Here is a 22,787-nt window from a genome sequence, read left to right as displayed (position 1 = left end):
GAAACACACACAATATATCTACAGTATTTGGACTATACATAATCCAATACTATCCTTAAAACATACTGGATTAAGGCTCTTACCTGGTTTCAGGGCCTTCAGGGGCAAAGTTCTCTGAGCAGTAGTCTGGGAACTGTTGTTCTCCACCACAGCGACGCGCAGGAAGCACATCTCTTCAAAGTGCACAGTGAACTGAAAGTGCTCGCTCCACATGGGATTGAGGGTATTGCGGTGGATGGGCTTGGTACGGAAGTGGCAGCTGTCGATGGGCATGCCCAGAACATCCACCTCGATGCAGGGGCTGCCGGCGCTGTTGCCAGGACAAACGTTCTGACCAGACACAATCTGAGAAAAAAAGGAAAAGAGGTGTGAAATAATTAATGAGCTGCGATAATTACACCGCAGGCATAGAGTACAACAATTGCAGCTCAGACTCTTTAAGACCATAGTATCTAAGCTTATTTTCAGTTCATTCGATGAAACCCTGAGCAGGTCTGAGATGCCAAACAACAGTCAGTGAAGTCACTCTGACCTGCCAACAGGGACTCTATTTCACCTTGTCAGTCTCCTTCTGTGTTTCTCTCTCACACAGACACACAATGTTTTATGAGTGTTAGATCATCCCTCTGTTTATACTGCTGGCTTTACCAGATGAGTGTTTATGATGCCTGTGACGGCATGTATGCACAATATCTACGCCTAAACAGTTCAGACCACTAATCTGTAATCTTTACAGCAATAAAAGGCAACAAAACTAAGACCTGCAGCTCATCAGCCTAATTTTTGTGTCTTTTCTGACATTAATTCATGCTGTTGTTTACTTAAATTATTACATGGTCATACCTTCATGACAAACCTACACTGGCAATAAGTACTTTATGTCAACAAAATGTAGACTGGCACTAAATTTGGTAGACACATTCAGGATTTTAATGTGACTGGAATTCCACAAGCAATGTGCAATGAGTGATGCAAAGTGATGAAAAGGACTGACAGAAAAAATAAAAAACAGTCACTGGAGACAAGGCAGGATTTTCAGACTAAATGTGGACATATTGCAATGCAGAGCTTTTATGAGGTCCTGTTCTCATTCACTGGTATATGTAATTAACTGGGCAGCCTTTATGACTGTCAAATAGTGGAAAGCACGTACAGATCATTTTACAATAAAACTGTCCAAACACACCCCTAATGGACCTAATATGAGTACTTTGGGGCATGTATGTGCTTGAGTCATAACAGTAATTGTAGGTATGTAGGTGATGGATAGCAAACAGGTCAAAGAGGTAAGTAACAAAATACCTAAATAGACAGAAATCTAAAGAGGTGGATCAGACCGAGTGAGGATGAAAGTGCAGAGTGAAAACTATTGTGGATTCTGACTGAGAATTCCCTCTGCTCCCATTTAACTCACAGTGAGGGAATAGACGGCGGGACTCATTTTCTCCACATCCCTCTCCATCGGACAGAACTGTCGATAAAGCGGACAGCTACGGTCCCACAAAACCACTGGCTTCAGCACATAACCACAGCCGCCGTTGGCCTCAAACAATGCTGTGTTCAACTGCATGGGCAGATCTAAGGAGGAAAGAAGAGAATGAGGTAATAATATTAACAAGAGTCAATTTTTACTGTATCCAAAGGGTAATTAAAGATTACCCAGGTTGTGTAATGTCACTACAGTGATTTTCCCTGTTTGACCCATTTCAATTGTTTTGAGCTGTTTGCTCTGATGCAGATCAACCAGCCTAGAAGAGTGTCCAGTAAACAAAACTTGAATATCTGTGTGCATGTGGGCATCTTCTTGAAAACAACTGGGTGATCATGTTTAGTAAACTTTGATTTCAAATGAAGGAAGAAATTGACACCAAGATAAAACATGAGGGTAAGTGAACTAAAGAAGAGAAGAAAAGGAAGACGGTAACACAAGGAAAGAGAATAATAGATAAGTTAGAAGTGTAGAGAACACAACACTTCTCCCTGTCGTCCTCACCATCAGTCTGATAGTTGAGGGCCACCAGCTGAATTCCGTGGAGCCAGAAAAGCAGAGGATTTGGGTTTGTTGAGTCTATCCTGGTGGCTGCTGGGTATGTCCTGAGCAGCTGGCACACCGTGTGCTGGATCAGCTTCTGAGAGTAGCGTCGGCACAGGCGCTTGGCAGCGTTCTCGTTGACGGAGGAGATGTGGTAGCACTTAGGTGTGCGGATGATGGCGCTGAGTGAGGTGGGGGGATTGAGGACAGGAGATGTCTGCTGCTCCTCCCAGCTCAGTCGCTCACTGCCACCTAGAATGAAGACAGGAACATTTTAAAGGCTCTGAAATTCCTTAACCTCTTAAACTCCCTAAGGCTGCTGGCATCCTCAGCTGACATTACTATCTTTAAGAGGCTGTAGCAGGTTCAGTTTGAAAGATTATGTTTTAAAGTGAAACTTGAAGATCTAAGGTCTAACCCTAACCACTGGTACAAACCATGCCATGATAGTTTGTTGGGAAGGGGGATAAATAATGCTCCAAAATCTGGCTACATTTTGGAAAGGGAAAAACTGGTAAAGACATTTTGAAAGGACCTCTTAAGATATCTGAATGAATCAAGTTCTATGGGTATCGACGAGTCTCCCCTTTACAGACATGCCCACTTCATGCTAATCCCATGCAGTTTTAGGCAAAACACCATGTAGTTATTTGCATGCAGCCTAGTGTTAAAATGCTGTATTTGAATATTTAAACAGTCTTGGAATTGCATACATTTTGTATGGCTGGAAAACTGAGGCTCTTGTGGATTCAATTAACCCAATTGTATCATGTGTGATTTTTGAAACTTGACCTCACTGTATAAATTGACCTATTGTGAACTCAAGGATAATCACAATCTCATGAATTTACAACCACAAACTACAGATCTTAAGCATTCATATGATATATGGCTTTCCCAGGCAAATTACCCAAAAGGGGGTCTCTGAGCAATTACCAGAACAAAGGTGATTGCTATCCAGTCGCCAAAAAATGCTATTCTTACAGAAATCTCAGAATGTCAAACGTTTTTGGTACCAAATCCAAACCAAATTTTTCTATTGTGTTCCTCAGTGTCTTTATGTGGTATTTTGGAAGGATTTTTGACCACATGTATCAACTCTTGACTGATCAAAAATGGTTACATGTTGCACTAAATATGTGTAACAAATGTTATCAACCCCAAAAATTGCTCCAACAAGTTATGACATATACTAGAGAATGGATGATTATCATATACTTTGATCATGATGCTCTAAGCCTTAATACACTCTAAATTGTCAACATTTAAATAGGCACCTAACCAAAGCACAATGTTTATAACAGATTTATGACTAAAACTGACTCACAGTTTTAAACGGCATCTCAGATTCATTTTTGGTTTTCCAGCTTTCAGATTAAATAAACCACTACTATATAGTGGTGACCTCCCAAAGCTCCCCTGTCCCCCATAAAAAAGACAAAAATGGGTCCATGGCAGGAGTGAGGGAGTGGAAGAGGTTATAAACAACATGCGCTCCTGGCATCTAAAGGAAGAACTAAGTCTATATTCAGTTCATGACAGCATTAAATTCTGCGTAACAAACCACAGCGACTATTTTATCTATGTAATAAACAGGTTTGAATTATTTGGTTCACATGCAGCTATAAAAATACTTGTAATACTGTGATTCATTCTGTTCAGAGGAAATAGATCCTGTCTTCAAGTGTTTTAGCTTCTTGTCCAATCAGATTCTCCACATCAATCTGTACCCATCAGTTTACTTTGATGCTTTTTTTCATACATTTTTATGGTTTCCTTTTATACATGTTCATGCTCATACTAACAATCAGTCTCTTGACTTTGCATACCTTTCCCAGGGGCGCGGTTCTGGGTCGTGACCTCCCCTGTTGTGCTGCAGCGAGCAGGAGCTGTGCCAAATATGGACTTCCTGCTCTTTCCCCGGTCCTTGCCTCTGCCAGAGCCTGCCGGAGACAGTGTGGACAGGCCTGGGTTCCCACACACAAGAGGCAGACAGAAGAAAATGGTCAATACGCAATACAGACAGACTGGAGACACCACAATGACATTAGTATCTCTCCATCCCAATTCTCAATTTGCCCCTCAAAATCCAGAAATCATTTCCTTTAAATGCTGTCACTTTTTTTCTTTTTAAAGAGGATGTTGCTCTGCTAACTTTCAGGCGTCGCTCCAAAAACGTTTGTTACAAAGAGAAAAACAGTCTTAGCAGTTGCTGGAAGTCTGAGTGGATACATTTTTGAATAATATTACTGGATTTAAGTGATATATTATTTGTAGAGTTTGCAAGAAAGTGTCAAATCTCTTTTTGGCTCTTTTTTGTTCAGTGATAGAGACAACAAATAGTCTTGGACACTACCTGTTTGTTTGTATTTAAATGGTAATTAAACTAAAAATGAATGTAACTTTTACAAATGTAAAAATGCTGCATGTAGCAGCTAATCTTGAGCTATTTAGTGTCAAGCCTGTCTCTTTTTTGATTAAAATACATGTCATGCAGTGACCATGAATGAGTCTCTTGAATGAGTTTCTTTAAAAGATACAATTTAGTGTTTGTACACAAGTTCAAGAAGTATCATATCTGTGTGAAATCACTCCAGACAGCACAGAGAGAGGGACTAGTCTGCTGTCTGTCTGACTCGGGCCATGTGCCCTTCTTTCTCTTTCTCAGATCTCAGGTCCCTGGAAACAGTAAACAAATAAAATACCAGTGGAAACACAAGCCGGTTTATAAGGGCAAATGTCATGTAAAAGAAAAGAGGAGACAAGCAGAGAAGAGGACACTAGAGGGAGGAAAAAAGAGATAAGAGGTTGATATTTAAGGGACAAAAAGAAATATTTTAGATAAATGGTAACATGGAATGAAGATGGATAGGAGAACTTTTATGAGGGTGCATGTAGAAAAGTCAAACATGATGAACTGCTTAAAACTAAATCTAACCCTGATTCTGAGCTACTTTTCTTCAAAACTGACAGAAAGGATGAGAAATTTAAACATGAGACATTGTAATTACACACGAAGGCTTCATCAATTCAGTTACCAGGATGTTCTAAAAAAATCTTCCTGCTGTATATTTGTGCTGTTTTGGGACTGAAGGCACAATAAAGTAACCATATCTTTCCCATGGGGAAAAAGGGATTCATCATCTTAGTGGGTGTCCTCTGTGGGAGAGGAATGGAGTGTAACACAGGGATATTAAATGTCTTGCGATGAAAAAATATTCAGAAACATGAGGGGGTGGTTTGACCTCTTGAATATAACACAACAGTGGATTACAGTGGGACAAGACAAAATAGACAATGAAAATGAAAGCATTGCAGAATAAAACAGGAGAAGGGTGTCAGTGTCAGCAGGAGTGAAGGAAAACAGGAGAAATCACTCAGAAGTATCTTAAACCGAGAAGTGAAAAGAGATGTTTGACAAAGAGACAGAATGATAAAATATTCCTTACCAGGGAATTTCACAGCCTGGCAGTAGATGACAAGGTCAGACAGCTCCTGGGCGATCTGTCGGCTTTCCTTCTTATTCTGAGGAAGGTAAAACTCCTCACCCAGCTCCATGTCAAACACCTACAGGAGCAGGCAGACACCGGACATGAAGGTCACCAGTAACACTTTACTTGAAGAGATGGTGATGTACTGCTAGATCAGAGGCTGAACTGAACAGAAGCAATGGCTCACCATCTCTCTTCTATCCAAATTACATACTTTAACATCACGAGCAAATGTAATTAAACATATCTTTTTTTTCATAGCTTGTTTATCTGACAAAAATAGTTAAGTAAATAAAACCAAAAAATGGCTAAAAAGCTTTGGCTTGACCTCAAACAGTTAAAGTACCCATAAGCACCTATTAGCAATGAAGGGGGATTCCCACTGATCTTTCCAGAGGCTTTTTTTTTTTTATTCTATGAAGGCTTTTCTTGGGAATTTTGTACATTGTGATTCACTATGAACACTAAAACATATATTTGCTGCTACACTTATGTCAATACGCATGTTCCTACCTTTCCTTTGCTCTGAGTAGCACTGTCAGACTTCTTCATCCGCTTGGGAATTTCATCAACGGGTTGCTCTTCTTTGTCCGCTGAGCTCTTCCCTTCTGGCTTGTCCTCCAGGATGTTATCTATGTACGGGGGACAATGTATTGAACTTTATTAAAGCAGCATCAACTAAAGCATTTGTTAACTTCTAATTGTTAGGGTTGTACTTAGCAGCACCCTGCAGAAAATGCTTAGTGAACAGGCTGGTTGATGGGTGATGAATACAGTAAGATCTTAGTTTTTTAGTGCATATCTTGTTATTTAGTTATGTTTAGAATATTTTTTGTAAATCTTAAATGGTCTGTATCATATTAGTCTCAAGTAGGAGGAAATGATGAAACAAGTGGGAACAATCACTGCTTAATTCTGAAACTATCAGCAGTTATCTATAATTAGTGGAATCCACATCCCTGACTACTTGCAGATCTCATTTTCCCAAGCAAAAGGCTATGATGACCCCTCCTCACTGACACTCAAAGCAATATCTATCCACTGTAAACAGGAGCTGCAGTGGGGAGTTCTTGCCTTTTCCTCTCATTCCTCCTACACATTCATTGCAGCCAAAACCAGTAAAAAAAAAAGAAGAAACATATCGGTTTGAAAATGCTGACCCTTTTTTATCACAGGAAACTTGTTTAATTCCTGACTTTTGGAATCTCTACCTTTGAATGGGGTTTAGCAGCAGATTTGATCCTGAATGTCATCTTGTAGACAGTAGCCAGAGAAGGGAGTTAGACTACACTGTGATGAGAAGGGAGTCACTGTTAAACTGTGGATGGTGGCATCTTGGCTGCTCAAGTGTTTGTATTTACTGGGCCAGCTGATGTTGAGTACTAAACATGTACTGTAAGGTAAAATGAAAAACAGTCAAGGGTGGAAGGTGGTTGATTAAGTAGGGATGTAGCTGACTTGTAGGTTAATATTTTACTGCAACAGGGTTTGCAAAAGGTATCCAAACTGAACCACTCTATGAGGTTTAGATTAGAGGAATGTTTTTTGAAAGGTCCGTGACTGGTAGGTTTTTTCCGACAAGGGACAAGCAGAGGGCAAGGATTAGGAGAGAGTAGTGCTGGGAGTGGGACTGGGACAGGGTAGTTTCCCCTGGTCTGTTGTTTGGTGTGGGGGCAGTGTAGGGCCTGAGAAACCAGATGGCTTTGTTTTGCTTCCCTGATGAGCCTGCCCAGCCGCTGGTGAGGTCACAGACAAATACAGTACAGACGGAAGATGGGAGAAGCAGGGAGGTGATGTGTTTGTGGGAGAAAAAGAAAGTATTCAGACAACGTACAGTTAGAACAATAACTGAAATGAATAAAATGTTATTTTTTTCCCCATTCATAATTACATATTTTTGAAACACAAGCAACACAGAGCTAGACCGTGTAGTCCAACCCTGCTCTGCACTGCCTTTACACATCAGGGCAATTGCTCTGTTACTGTAAGTAGATCAGTAGTGTGCTTGCATCGTAAATCAGGCCAAACAAAGCGAGGCACGCACAAACACAACACAAGCTCACACCACAAGTACTACAAAAACTATATCCACATTACTCTGAACAAAGTGTTTATAGTGGGTGAATTTAATTAGGAGATAAGTCATTTCGGATAATGGATGTTCAGACTGCATTTTAAAAAAGTCACTTCCATTGGCACACAGTACATCAGAAATTATGGCAGCAAGCTGGCAGTTAAGGTCCACATATTATTGCTACTAAACAACAGAGATAAAACAATTGTACATCATAACAAACACTCCTGATGTTGCCAACCATTTGCTGTTAGATTCAGTAGTGCTAAACGTATGCTTGGAAGACATCTTATGCAGATTCTAAGTGTATTATGAATGAGTATTATTACAAAGAATAGTAAAACTTCTTAACTAAAATTCTGAAAATGACAGCAGTGTCCTTTCAAAAATGATTTCTTATGTTATTAGCTACACTGGGGAGTGAGGGAGGATGGATAGCCAAACAAGCCCTCAGTGTTAGCCCATAATTTGTTCTCAGTCTTGTGAAAGCACAAATCATCCTGTATCATTTTTACTATAAAACAGACTATTACATTTTTACTGTGTTCTGGATATTTAACAATAACTGTAATGGTTGAAATTTGAAGTGCTGGTTACCATGCAAGGTAGCTGCAGCGTAGCAAAACATGATCTGAGTTTGTCCACACAGAAAGCAGAAAGCTGGCAGCTTTTACAATATGTGGGCACAGACAAGAATCAGTTTACAGCAATGATGCAGGGTCACTTCTGCAATTCTGCACACCAGTGTTTCCTCAGTAATTGATCTGCAGTGATAGGCAACCACAGCAAGTTCATTTATATCAATGAACCATTATTTCCCCAACACACGAAATATTGCAGGGTCAATATCTAAATGTAACACTTGAAGCAGCCATATAAAGATATTAATAAGAATACTACAAAGAATTAAATGTGGTAATCCACTCCAGCTACCATTGCATAATAAATTTAGAGGCAAACACTGGTGCATAGAGAGGTGCAAAAGAGCTGTGAATTTACCTTCCAGGCCATATGAGGCAGTAGAGGCTGTGAGGACATCAGCTAAGTGGAAAACAGGCAAAATAAAATAGGAAAGGAAGGCAGTGAGAATAGAGCTTCATCTTAAAGAGAGTCTTAAAGTGTTAAAAAGGAGATAGATAGGATAAAGGTGTGAATAGAAACCGATTCAAAGATTACAACAGGAAAATGAACAAGTAATTTATGTGATGTTTTAACCAGTGTATCCATAGAAATCTTGTAGGTTTTTGATTTGGTTTGTTTTGTGCTTTCAAGGTGTTTTCCTTTTCCCAAACACAAACTCCACTAAAAACCTCCTTACCATCTGATAAAGACTCATAGTCATAGTCGTATTCATCTTCTTCCTCCTCCTCATCCTCATTGGCATGGTGTCCAGGCAGAGTTACCCCCGGCGACCCGTTGCTAGCCTGGGCCTGCAGGTGGGCCAGCTGGTGAGCCTATGAGAGAGTAAAAATACGGTAAAAGACAGAAGAATTGAAAGATACAGAGAGACTGAGCGTATGTTAGAAAGTGACAGTGAGTGCAGATGTAGAGGTAGACTAATATTTACACCTATATCCATTTTTATAAATATATAGCCTCTTATCTGGAGAGAATCTACATTGTATAGACTAAGGCACAATATGTTATGTTTGCTATGTAAACAGAGAGAGAATGGTGTAATGGGGGGGGCACATTTGAGCATTTTAGCGTTTATTATTTACGAGTGTGACGGACAACAGCACTCTAATGATCAACAGTGCTAAATATTCAATATGCTCATGCCTCCTAAAATGCCCTTTAAAAGGAATACTTATAATATAAATTATGTACATGTTTCTGTGTGTTTGTGTATCTTTTCTCAACCTTCTGTTTGAGGATGTCCACTGGTGCCTGGTGAGCTTTGAGCTTCTTGTTCTTGAGGAGGATCCTCCCTTGCAGCTGCAGCGGCGACGGCAAGTGAGGGTCGTCACTGAAGTCGCTTTCGAAGAGGAAGCGTGTCACAAGACGTTCCCCAATCACCGTCTGTGAAATAAATATTTGTACATGATAGACAGACATCCATAAATGATATCCACTAATGTGAGACGCAAACCGGAATGTAATGCCATGTGTGAGGATGAGAGGAAAAGCTCAGAAGTTGCAGAGGAATCCTCAACTTGAGAAAATGAAAGTGCTTTTATCAACACAAAACAACACTACAAATAAACAAACCCATGGTGATGTAAGCTGGCCAGGGGCAAAGAATTGTCTGAACATGAAAGATTTGTCTTTATCTTTATCAAGTCAGTCTCTGGGGAGGGTAGAATGCTGGGAAGTACAGTTTGATGAAAGCACAGCGATATATCTGTGATACCCAGAAATGTGTGGCCTTGAGTATATACTTTAAAAAAAAAACAAAAACAAAAGGGACAGTCATAGCTGGAAGATTAGAAAAGCAAGTCTCTGACTGGGAGACTGTCAAATTGAAATACCCAGTGCAACTGAGAAATATTCTGGGCAAGGAAAACAAATGCTTACTCAAAGAGTGCTGTCACAAGTACCACTGAGGAAAACACTCCCACCTGTTAAGCAGTTAAGTGGAGAAGTGGAGGCTGTAGGAGACTACTTGAAGGAGTAAATGCATGTAATCTCCTCAATATTCAGCAGGGTATTGCTGAAATATGAGCATGCACGCTTAGCTAAACCCTTTTTATAACCACACAAAAGGTTTAGTGCTACATGCTTAAAAAGGTGGTGTTATGGGATTTGTAATATGATTGAAAAGGAGTTCCATATTTTCATCTAATATGTGGCATTCATTCTAAACATAAATGGGAAAAGACCTGGTGTCTCATTTTTAATTACAAATTCTAAACACTAATCATAAAGTTTAAGACCAGTAACATTAGAAACAAATTAACCACACAGGAATACAGATACTGATAATGAAAGTTAGATCTTGTAATGTGAAATTGACATAATGTGTTGCTACTGTCCTACCTGTGAACTTCTGCTATGTGTGTTATATAACTGGATTTAGGAGAGTCTCATTTATCCGCTTACATACCTTGAAAATCTCAGCCATCTTGCGTTGCTGTGGAAGGGAGCAGTGGTTCTCTATGGACAGGATGACTGGCATGTCAGAATTGACAAATGCAGACCGGTTGATCGCTTCCACCACATCCTGGAGGATCATGGGAGAGATTAAATTGTTGGACGCAGCCAAACCAATACTAATGAGATTTACTGAATCAGACTATTAAACAAAATGAAGGTGTCTGAGGGTTCTGTTTCATCTAACTTTGATTATATAAAAGTACAATTGATGAGGCATGGGAGCAGAAGGTAAGGTGAGCCACTAATTTATTGTTTGTTTTTCTTTTCAATCGATGGAAATGTCTGTTCTGAGTTAAATGATTCATCAACATTTCTAACTTTAAAGGGTATTTTGGTGGTGAGTGTGTGTCCATGGTAGATAACTGGCATGCCATCATCTCCATCCCAACAGTCCAGTTCAACGCTCCTACATCCTTGCAGCAACACCTAAATAACCATCAAACAACATTAAAAAATGATCAGAAACACACACAAAAATCTAAAAACACTGAGAAGGAATAACTACTTATTGCCTTACTTACCTGACTGTAAAGCTCTACAGAAGACTCTCCTTTGAGCTGGTGTCCAGTCAGATAGGTGTTATGAGAAGACTCGATGTAGTAGTAGGATAGGGGGTACTGAAGCTCCTCCTGGTTGATCTGGGATTCCTCATTACGAGATACAAAGTTCTCCTTGTCCATCAGGTACCTGGTAAAAAAAACAGAAATGATTACACCCTCTTTTTCTATTGAAAATACTATAAACTTGCCTTAATTTGTGTGGATATGTTTTGTTCTTATACAGTATGAACATCATTTAATTTCTTTTTAATATACTGATTCAGTCTGTTCTGTATTCTGTTTGTAATATGCCGTTTATATTGAAGTATTTATTTTGTTCTTTTTATCTCGACAAAAGCTTATTGTAAAGTCTTACATGACGACGATGATATATTTCTATACCTTGCAAAGCCTTCAAATGACATCCAACCCATTTGTCTCATGCTTGATGAGGGCTCAAATTTCTGCAAGAGAAAACAAGAAACTATTCATTAACATTATTGATCAACGGCCCTTTTTCCTTCCTTGTGTCTCAGGTTTCTTTCATCCTTATTCTATCCATTTATTTGTTTAATCAACACATCTATGTCAAGCATTTCCTCAACCTTCTATCCATGTCCAAATACAGTATATGGCCACCATCTCCACCATCTCCACCATCTGTCCATATAGTTGAGATTAAATGCAATTCATTCATTCTCATATCCCTCACCTGTATAATACTGAGAATTTCATCATAACTCAGGTGTTCTCTCTGAGAGTTGATTAGGAAGTCATTGAGCTGAGGGATAGCCAGTCCCAAGACGCCTAGTGATGCGTTCTCAACTCCTGTCCCATTGGTCACAATGCTAGCTGCTGCAATGGCGTCAGAGATCTGCTTCTGGTTGTCGGACATCTGTTGCCTCGTACGGATAAACAGGCCGAGATCGGAACCATTCCGGGTTAGTAGGTCTGGAGAGGAGAGAGAGAGATGAGGTGAGGGTGAGGGAGAAAGGAATAATGTTGATGCATGTGTATAAGTTTTTGTTTGCTTCTTGTACCAAGGTCTGGTTGTAGCCCTGTGACCTTGTCATCTATCCGGAGGTTGGTGTAGAGAGGAGCTGACTCTGGACTTGAACGACTGCAGGGGACAGCAAAGGTGTCAAACAACTCCTTCAGGTCCTTTCTGCTCCGAATACTGTGGAGGAAACAAAAAGCAGAATACAGGCGTTCATTTTAGAATTTTGCAGAACCAGTTTAAACGTTACGAAAGCCTTATTCAACAGCACACTTAAACTTTGAATCAGTTTTTTCATTTTCAAATACATTAATCTGCCTCTATGACACATTTTAGCTACCGCCTTTTTGAAAAGAAAAAAAAAGACTAATCTGCTTAAATAGTTGCTGTAAATTTACTTTGCATGGCTGTAGCTACAGTAAACAAGTGTGAAGATCAAAGGGTGCTACTAGGCAGCACACAAGAGGATAAAGTACAATCAAAGAAATGTAGGTATTAAAATAATCCATTGCTTATCAAAGTAAAAACACTGTCCCCTTTTATATGACTGGGAAAATATTACAGAAGCTAAATATTATGTAGAGAAGAATCCTTGGAAAATGTCCTAGGCATGATAACCTCGAGAAGCATTTGTTGAATTTGTTTTATCATACAGTCTTTAGCTGCTGCACAAACACGATGGTTACATAACAAGAGGGAGTGATATGACAGGAATGCTGAACAGAATCCATACTTGATACTTATACTTCTTTATACTTTATATATGAATGATTTTCAAGCCAATATATCTGTTACTGAATGTCAGATGATAACGTATAACCAGAAAAATGTTATTTGATGTAGGTTTTCATTTGGCTAGATAACACAGATACATAATTGTAAAAAGTTTAAAGCTTTGAATGAAAGCTGACAAGCTAAAATGCAAATTTCTGCCTACACACAGCATCTTAAAGTGCAGTCCAATTTCGAAAACAGGGGAACACTGATATCTACCTGAATGACTTGAAGAGCTCAACGAACTCAATGAAGTTCATCGTGCTGTCGGAAATCATGAGATTCTGAAAGCCCTTGAAGCAGCCTTTACCTCGACCGTGCCACGACCTGCTGCTCCATGCCCTACAACCAACAAAGAAAAGAAGAATAAAAACCTTTCTTAAACCCAACCTAACTGTAAAAATGAACAATATAGGTGTCGGACACCTAAAGCATTAGTACACATACCCCGGCTGTGATTTAGAAGTTCCTGAAAGGATTGGAGAGGATTGAGGCCGGGACTGGTTGGATCCTACCATGCTGGAGGAAGAGGAGGAGGAGGAAGAGGAAGAGGCCAGCAATCCTGGGCTCTTGTTAGATGAAAGAGAGAATGGTCCAGGGAAGCTGTCTTCTATTGAGGCAAAGAGGATTACGGGTAAATAAACACTACACAGGCATAATGCAGTATCCTAAGAAAGGATCAGTATAGACATTAATTAATTAATTAGTACTGTTAAGATTAAAAAGTCACCTGGATCTTCTTGGTCTATGCTGTCCGACTCTGGCCCGTTACGATACAGTCCCTCCTTACAGCTACGCGTCTTCCTGGAAACCATCTCATCATCCGTGGCATCCCCACTATCTCCCTGTGATGGGTGGGTTTAATATAATTTAATATACACATTTAATTATTTTACTCAAGATAAGAACCACAGCTAAAGTAAATGTTCTGTGAATTGAATTATTTAACTTTCATTCTTAAAAAAACAATATTTATAACTTCAATTTCCTATATACTGACCCTCACAAGAACCTTCTTCTTCTTCTTGGTCTTATCATTCAGAGGACTGTTTTTCTGGGCAGCTGATTTCTCCACTCCACCTGTACCCATATTCCACCTCCGCCCACCAAACAGCTCAATGGCCTGAGCTAGTGTTGGGCCTTCGTACCTGCCTTCCTCCTAACAGAGATAAACACAGACACACAGGATTAGATGAACAGGAAGGGCACAAATACACAAAGGCAATGTTTAATGGTGAAGGTCACAAACAATGCAAATATTTGACCATATATGTGAATATGAAAGTCTTTGACCCTAAAACAAACATAACAGACAAAAATAGCAGATTGATTAAAGAAGTGCAAGCACTGTCAAGGAAACATCATTTACTTCACACTATACGTACCTGATACAGACTGACATACTGCCTCCTCAGCCACTGCAGCCTTTGGTCAGGAAACTTCTTCAATTTCCTGGTTGCAGTCACCAACTCTGACAGGCCCTTCTGAAGCATTTGTGCTGTGTGGTTGGGGGCCACAAAGTGCAGCAGTCTGTTGGCAGTGGTCAAGATATCAGTAACAATATGTTAGAAAAAACTAATGAAACTGCAAGCGTCTTCCCAGTTACTAGTGTAGTGATTAAGTGTCTAAAGACTGTATTATAAAGCAGGTGGAGGCTGGTGTTAACCTGTTGTCTGTGGTACTGAGACCATAGAGGAGGGTGAGACCATTCTCCTCCACTGTCATCTGGCTCAGTTTGTTCTGCAAACACACAGCATGGACATCCACTCCCTGGTGACCCAGGAACACTGCCTGCACATTCAAATAAACACAGCATTATGGTTGCAGTCTAATGATCGCTAATCTCACTATAATAACACTGAACTGATTACCAAACTTGCAAGATAAATAAATTTTCTTCCAATGAGTTTTGAGCAGTAAATTACCATATTTGAAATATGACGACTCATTTGTCTGGCATCAACATAACATCACATAAAGAAAAACATAAAGACTAAAAACATCAAACAGCTACACTCACCACTTACATGCAAATGTTACGTAAAAACATAAACATTTTACTCTCTACTTCTTAATAGTAGATTAACCCTACATTAAAAGACTAACACTCTAGATTTTTGCACATAAATGTTGATTTTGAGACAAACCTTCACCACTCCGAGGTCCAGCAGGCCTTCTGCTAGTCCTGCCACCACAGTCTGTCCCAATCCCAGTGGTTGCTCTGTGGGGGAGGAACCTCCGTTCTGAGGCTTACCTGCCATAAATCAACACATTTACAATGTTTGAAATGTAACCGAGAAACAGGAAATTAAGCAACCTGCCTCAAATACACACATTTACAAGTTACAGAAGACACAACATTTACCTATGAACACATTTATGATATGTTTAAAGAATAATGGCACAGGAAATATGATTTTTGTAATCACATGTGCGTGTTTTTCATTTGTTTAAGGAGTAATAATGAGAGAGGAGATGGGGCTTGTCTGGCTGAGATATAAACATCTTCAAATGTCTTGATAACAAAGGAAATGTTTCCTGCGATTCCTCAAGTTAATCTTAACATATTCACCTGAACACAATCTCACACTCTTAGTAAATAATCCTTTAGAAAGAACAATGGGTGTGTAAACTGACTCCCTGCTGGAAATGATATATATTCCGAATGTACAAGCAACTGTCTGAATAATACAAACTCAAGACAAAAAACTTGAAGGTACAACTGGATAATTCTTTGAGTCATCATTTACCCCAGGTGAGTGTTGTGTTGTCAGGCTGTAGTCGCAGCAGACAGCGAGCTGTGAGGTGGCTATCCTGGTCATAGTGGATGACTGTGGCTCCCTGCAGCAGAAACTGGTGAACATCTGGTTGTAGTGACAACACATACCTAAAAAAAACACAACAAAATGAGCATGGAGTGTCTGTCAAGTTAGCTGTGCATGTTTGGGTGGGTGCGTGATTGTTTCTTACCAGGGAATGAGCTCAGTACCATGGCTGAAAGCTCTGTGAGTCTCCTCGGTCCCCTGGAACTCCATCTCCTTCACCACTGGCTCAGACGATAGGTCACCTTCTGAATCGGACAGGTCCCCAACCGTGAACCTGTTGATAGATAGATGAAGGTTTAGGAAAATGGTTTGAATTCCTGAGGAAATGGTGAATGCATCAGTCTCTACGTTGACTCTCAACTACTGCAGCAAGTGAGGTAAAAGCACTGTTAGTTATAAAATGCACTGAAGTCCAGTCAAAATTATGAAATGACCTCTATCTACAGTAAGATAAACAGCACGAAAATGTAATGTAGTGCAGCGGTTGAACAAGCAAAAAAGCATCATGCATTTGTCATTGCAAATTCTTTGACTACTTAACAGTCTTCTACTCAAAGTGCACATAAAAATATATCGACATTAGCCGGTAACATTCAAACTCCTGAAATGCGCATAACCACTTACAAGACACGGTTTGATTCTTGCGATGTCCTAAATGAATGGGAACTAAAATGGGAGAAGTGAAAAAACAAGGAGAGGAAGAGTGAGAAGAAGAAGAAAGAGTGGAGAAGTTTTGACACAAGTCCCAAGAGGTGAAAAGATAAGAATAAGCAAGAATCTCAGTGGGAAAGAGATCAAGAACGCAGTAAAAGAACAACGTATCCTTTTTGAGTAAGAAAGATGGTATTTATCTGCATCCCAGTACAAACAGATGAACGCCATACCTCTAAAAGCCAAAATGAAGTACAGTTATTATCCTGAGCTCTAACATAAAATAATAACTCAGTCAAAGAAAACTGTCTAGAACCACAGAGAAGATAATCCAGGTTTCCTTTATAAAAACACACATGCCAAGCCTTCAATGAAATGGGATTTCTAACAACATTGTATGATAGTGTCTAAATTCCAGCTCGTGTCATTAGCTACCGGCCACCAGTGTCCTGAAAAGTACCAGAGCTCGGTTCCTTCCTGTTCTGACAGGAAACTGAACTTCAATATATTTTCTCTTTGGCACAGGTGTTTATTTGAACATCATCTTATCTCAATAACAATCTGCAAATGTGTTCCAAAACCCATTACCGCATGTGGGTGTTTATGGAAGACAACTGCATTATCACGGAAAACTGGAAAGACCCGGATGAAGAACTGAGCATCCAGTTTATCTGGCCTCAGATATTCCACTGCAAATGCAAACTATCTATATACACAGAATTGGGAGGTAATAGATATTCTGTATCTGTATCATATGGTTTAAAGGATTTCATTTGCCTGTTTTTTTTTCCACTACAACTTTAAATCTCTTTTAAATGATGACCTAGCATAGGTCTTACTTGTTCCAAAGAGGAGATTGCTGTAGCAGTATGACCACAGGTTCTTTGGTCTATAAAATAATGATGCAGTACTGTAATGTCCTTTTATTCACAAATGGGATGCCAGCCATGCCACTCATTCACAGCATGACAGTATTCATTGTTCTGATACTGTAAATCTGTATCTACAAACCTTTTTCTTTAACTTTGTCTATGTGTCACTGTCTGTGAATGAATGAGGAAAATAAAGGTCTCTTGAAAACAGACCTGTTTTAAACCAAAAAATGTAAATAGGCTGAAGATGCTTAAACTTGGACGTAGCGGCAGCTAAAATGAAGAACATCAGTTACATGCCAGTAAACAAAATGTGACAACAAGCAGTTGCAAACACCTCATACACTATGTCCCGGTGTCATGATGGACTGGGTCAAATGCTATTTATGTGTCATTTGATGCCGTATGTTTTATAAGCTTGGTCACATTTCTACATTCTACTTTATGCTGACGTTACACTAATGCATGGTAAGGAGACTCTGTCACTAGAAACATTCACCTTCAAGTATCCATTAACGGGAAAACATTTTTTATGAGTTCCTGCTGTTCGGTACCTGACGTTGCAAACTGACAGAACTCGTGAGGTTTATTTATACTTTGTTTACCCACACAGTAAAAGGAGGAATATGGGTACTGACTGATTGCGGCAGCGGTCCCTGAAGGAGTTATTTCTGGACGCTGGGGATGGACCAGTAGAAGAGGGACTGGTGGAGGCATCATCAGGATCCTCTGCCTCCAAACTACGATTACAAGATCTGAGGGAGCAGGAAGAGAGGAGTCAAATGCAAGAAAATTTGAATATTTTAGATTTTTTTTGAAAGCAAGTTTTCAAGGATGCAGTGTACCTGATAATCTGGAGGATGTTGCTGACAGTGGCTTCTTTCTCTGGAACATGTAGACCATCTGGACCAGACCGTGACATAAAGTTGTGCTGACCGCTGTAGTCAGAAACAAACTGAAGAAAGGAGGACAGACAAAAACAAGAACTAGCAATGAAACCAACATAAAGTCTGATTCTTATTGCTTGTGTCAGTTATATGAGATGTGTGTGTGTTTGTGCACATTTGTGGGTGTTTACAGTACCTCTATTGAGTCCTCTGTGTTATCAAGAGGTGGTTTAAGGCTAATGATGCTTGCTGTCCCATCCAACGCATCACTCAGCTCCTTCAGAAAAACCCCACAGAATGGCACCACCTATGATGTTGGGACAAGAGAGAGAAAGGAATAATTTGAATGTGAACAAATGCATACTGATTTAATGAGGTAATTCAGGACTGACCCACGCAACAAAAAGTAAACAGAAACGCACCTTGCATCCTGGGATATTGAGAGCTCTGGTGACAACCTTCTTGTACTCAGAAGAAGACTCATGCTGAGCCATGGCATCCTTTAGGCTTCTCATGGTCTCGATGTCTGACTGGTCCATAAACTGCCACATCTTCAGGACCTTGCGGGACCTGGAGGATAAAGCAATCATTATTTGTCATTGGGTTTAACATGATAATTTAGTTTGAATGTAGTTTTCTTTTTAATAATTGCCAAACAAAAGGAAAAGATACACACATACTATACTAGTCAAAAATTTGAATGAACCTTCCCATTCACTTAAATGAGAAAGTGTGTCCAAACCTTTGACTGGTACTGCATGTGTATGCAGAATTTGAGCAAATGTGAGTTAGTGTCTCTGTGTTTCTTAAAACCTTAGTCCGGCCAGAAACTCCATGACACCGTTGTAGTTTCCCATGTTCCAACAGCATTTAGCAACGTGGACCAAATAGGAGAAAACTTCTCTCTTCTCCTCCATGGATCCTGCTGTTAGGACCAGCCATGTCACCCATGAACTCACCTGTAGGTAGAGAATAGTACATATACATTATTACTGACAGTTACAACCACAGTATAGGCGAAACCCTTGAAGTCCTTCCTATTCTTCTAGTTTCATATCCTCATTAAATTGACAAACACTGCAAGAAAATCTCACATAGAGTTAGCAGATACTGTTTTTTAAATTAAAATATCTCACAGGCCACATAAAAATGTTCTAGGCTGACTTCATGTGCAACACCACAGGACGACTGCTTGGCATTGTCAGAGTATTATTACAAGCCTATCTGACAAGGCGAGTTAAATCCCAGTGAAAAGGAAATATGGTCCACGGCCAAACGATGGGCAGCTGAAACTCTTTATTGTGTGGTCTTACTTGTGCGCACGTCGTCTCTTTTAAATTCTGGTATGGCCCTCATACACCCCACACACACACGCACACAAACACCCCCCCACACAGACACACACCAGAGAGAATAAGATCAGATATCTATCAGCTACATTCTGCCTCTGAGCTTCAAGCTGACTGCCCAAATGCACACGCAAAAGACACGATGGCAGAACCAGATATGTATCAGGGTCAGCTTCCTTTCACATTCTCTGCACTGGACACACATGCGCACACACAATCTCAAAAAGATCAGATTTCAATCTGGCTGCATCTTGCTCTCTAGTGTCTGTCTCTATGCATTAGAATCTCATGAATGTATTGAAATACATGCACACACACACACTAACACAAACACACGCACAGCTGAAGCTCTATAACCCCCTTGCAGGCGGTAAAAACATCCCCTGGCCCAGAGATCTATTACTGGGTTATGTAAGGATCTGTAAAGCCCACCACAGTCTGACTTCACAGGGACTAAATAAAGCCACAAAGACACACACACGCACACGCACACACATGCACACACGCACGCACGCACACACGCACACACACACACTAAAGTACACTGTTTCACATGAGTTTTAGTTTGAGGTTGTGTAAAATGTGACCCTTTCATCTCTTGTGTCACATATCCTCACATATCAACCTCAGATCCACATGTATGCACTGTATATAACATACAGTATAACATACAGTATATACAGACATTTCAGATATGAGTCTGTACATACACAGAAATGTAGTGACTTCAATAGAGTTAATTTGTCAGACTCTGAATAGTTTGTTGACATAATTTCAAATCCATATTTATGTTACTGGTCTTATGGTTTGTTAGGTTTCACATTTTCTGTCCGACCAATATCAGAGCACACCAGCTTAAGCATTGCTGTGTGATAGAAGCATAAGCATAAGGAGTGCTGAAGGTTGGGAGGATTACTGTGGAAATGTAATTAATCTCAAACTGTCTCTTCTAACCAGTACTCACTAATGAAATGAGAAACATGGAAAGATTGTGCTTCAGTTCAAATTGCATCGATCAAGCATTCAAAGTTTAAAACTTATGATGAGATTGTTCTTAAGAATGAAATATCCCAACATAGGAATATATCAACATATAGTTAAGTGTTAACTCATGTTAAAAGCTCTAATCTGTCACTTTTTACCTGGTTTACACTCAGACTACAGCAAATTTATGTGTGGCATCATCACACCCCACTGTTGTTGGTAGCCAAAATCTCTCTAACACAATAACTGACTCACTAGGGGACTGGATTATTTAATATTGCACTAATAACCATTTCTCAATAGTGATGTTTGCAGAATGAATTATTTTACCATTTGTTTTACTATATGAGCATTAAAGTATTTTACCATGTTTATATATTCATTTTAAAATCCAACCATCAACTATGTCTATAATTAAGCATTCTTAACACATTAATACATTAAAATAGAAAAAAAACCTCTTGATAAACATGTCCTGTAAGCACTTCAGTAGCCTTGTGGTAACGAGGTTATAATCTTTTTAATCACAGTTGGGAATTCTTTGCTCACTTGTCGCCCTTGTCACAGAGCTCAGAGTCATCTGCAGAAAATCACCCTTGGAGCTGGTGACGATGCAGCGTCCTGCCCTACAAATATTCAGCTCTACTGAAGTGTGTTCTAAAAAGTACTGTACATGGCTTCCTGTCAAACAACCCTGTTGCCCTATAGTCTCTTATCTGTAACTCCCCTGCCCAGTGCGTGCCAGGATGTGTATGTCTTGTGTGAAACTCTGCTATCAGTCACTTCTAGCGTTATGACATCATGCAAACCCATGTCAGCAGCTGGGTTAAATTACAGTCACCATCTAAACCCTTCTCACTGTCTGCAAAGCTCCTTTTTGAGCCGCCACAGATCACGGCATCAGAGTTGGCATCTCTTCTGATATTCCTGATAGAGAATGTGTGTACTCAGTGTTGTGAATGAGAGATAACAGACAGGATGTGAAGAGGTAAAGAGAGAGCATGTAGTGCAGAGAGGAAGAAAGAAGAGACAACAGTTCAATAAAAAAAAGACTAAAATTGTGCAAAACGTTTCCTCAGACACCATTCTCCCTCACATACATAGCATACTGTAGGTGTCATCAATATCAGCACACACACACACACATAACTGGAGCTGGGTACAAGCTGATCCCCTTTGATGTTTGTGTATGTGTCCATCTGTCTGTCCGTCTGTCTGTCTCCATCTGTGCGTGTGTTATTAGTTGAACTATGAGGGTCAGTTTCTCCTTGATACATGAATTACATAACCAAGGTTGACAAAGAACTATTACAAACTCAAAGCATGAGCACATACTGTGCCTATGAAAACTAAACCCTGCAGACAGAAACAAATGGCCCCGAACTGCTCAACCTTCCCTGTCTCCCAATTTTCTTGCTGTGCTTTTCTGCATAATCTTTACTCCCATACACTGCTTGAAAATGAACAAGATCAGAACCCTTAGATATTTTTGGCAAAATTAGATTTAAATTTACAAAATGATGTCCATCAGACATCAAAGACTTCAATCAGTTTCATCTAAATGACTGAGTCAATTGTTCCCCTAATGGCAGTATCTTTTTTAAACGGCTCATTTAGAATAAAATCTACATTCAAAAATGCATTTGTGCATAGTTCCACTTTCATTACATGGAACATTTCTATTCAGACCAAACCCAGCTCAAAATAAGTAACTGTAACCATGCCAATAATTGTTTGTTGGAGAAACCAATTTCTTCCATAATGACAGGTGCCTAGTGAAGAGAATTAAAAATGCATTTTAGAAACTGGAAGATCATTTATCAAACATTTCCAATATAACCAAGCAGCAGCCCCTGGGGCTGCAAAATGCAGCCAATGCAGAAGTGCCAAAAACTGCAGTTCATCAAATGACCACTTGAGGCAGGATCCAAGAGCAACACAATCCCCATAGGCACCCAAATTAAAAATGTGTTACCATGGTGTAACCCCAGGTTGGAGTGTGGAAGTTAATTGTAACATTTTGGTGGCCTAAAAAAAATGTGTGTTCAGCATTTGGTTGTATTAAGGAGTGAGACATTTTTTTTCAGTAAGTACATTTTGTTTTAATGGTTTTAAGCCTGCTTTTGGCTAGCGAGAATTGGCATTAGTATTAGCACTAATACTAAGCAGTTAACCATAGTCTGGAAATGCACCGAGCTAAGCAAACTAGCAAGTAG

At 39.7% G+C, this 22,787-nt stretch overlaps 1 protein-coding gene across 2 annotated transcripts in view; it reads right to left on the bottom strand.

The window, feature by feature from the left end:
• plce1 (phospholipase C, epsilon 1) overlaps positions 1-22,787 on the bottom strand; it is an 80,585-nt gene that overhangs the window by 5,130 nt on the left and 52,668 nt on the right. Inside the window, exons 11-39 of one of the 2 annotated variants that reach the window (XM_053340852.1) lie at positions 19,052-19,197; positions 18,661-18,808; positions 18,435-18,545; positions 18,197-18,306; positions 17,990-18,106; positions 15,974-16,102; positions 15,754-15,890; positions 15,151-15,257; positions 14,670-14,794; positions 14,389-14,533; positions 14,004-14,162; positions 13,734-13,848; positions 13,451-13,613; positions 13,223-13,345; positions 12,273-12,409; positions 11,945-12,183; positions 11,635-11,696; positions 11,215-11,380; positions 11,012-11,119; positions 10,644-10,760; positions 9,461-9,619; positions 8,916-9,051; positions 8,597-8,638; positions 6,037-6,155; positions 5,482-5,599; positions 3,862-3,999; positions 1,994-2,284; positions 1,415-1,578; positions 84-345 (exon numbers count right to left, since the gene is read on the bottom strand). In XM_053340852.1, coding sequence (XP_053196827.1) covers positions 84-345; positions 1,415-1,578; positions 1,994-2,284; positions 3,862-3,999; positions 5,482-5,599; positions 6,037-6,155; positions 8,597-8,638; positions 8,916-9,051; positions 9,461-9,619; positions 10,644-10,760; positions 11,012-11,119; positions 11,215-11,380; positions 11,635-11,696; positions 11,945-12,183; positions 12,273-12,409; positions 13,223-13,345; positions 13,451-13,613; positions 13,734-13,848; positions 14,004-14,162; positions 14,389-14,533; positions 14,670-14,794; positions 15,151-15,257; positions 15,754-15,890; positions 15,974-16,102; positions 17,990-18,106; positions 18,197-18,306; positions 18,435-18,545; positions 18,661-18,808; positions 19,052-19,197 — 4,093 coding nt within the window. The remainder of the gene's footprint in view (positions 1-83; positions 346-1,414; positions 1,579-1,993; positions 2,285-3,861; positions 4,000-5,481; positions 5,600-6,036; positions 6,156-8,596; positions 8,639-8,915; positions 9,052-9,460; positions 9,620-10,643; positions 10,761-11,011; positions 11,120-11,214; positions 11,381-11,634; positions 11,697-11,944; positions 12,184-12,272; positions 12,410-13,222; positions 13,346-13,450; positions 13,614-13,733; positions 13,849-14,003; positions 14,163-14,388; positions 14,534-14,669; positions 14,795-15,150; positions 15,258-15,753; positions 15,891-15,973; positions 16,103-17,989; positions 18,107-18,196; positions 18,307-18,434; positions 18,546-18,660; positions 18,809-19,051; positions 19,198-22,787) is intronic. The other variant, XM_053340853.1, reaches the window with a different exon arrangement.

The sequence above is a fragment of the Scomber japonicus genome, chromosome 20, assembly GCF_027409825.1.
Source record: "Scomber japonicus isolate fScoJap1 chromosome 20, fScoJap1.pri, whole genome shotgun sequence".
Taxonomy (NCBI): Eukaryota; Metazoa; Chordata; class Actinopteri; order Scombriformes; family Scombridae; genus Scomber; species Scomber japonicus.
Note: the sequence above shows the minus strand (reverse complement) of the source record. Positions and strands in the feature narration are given on the sequence as shown.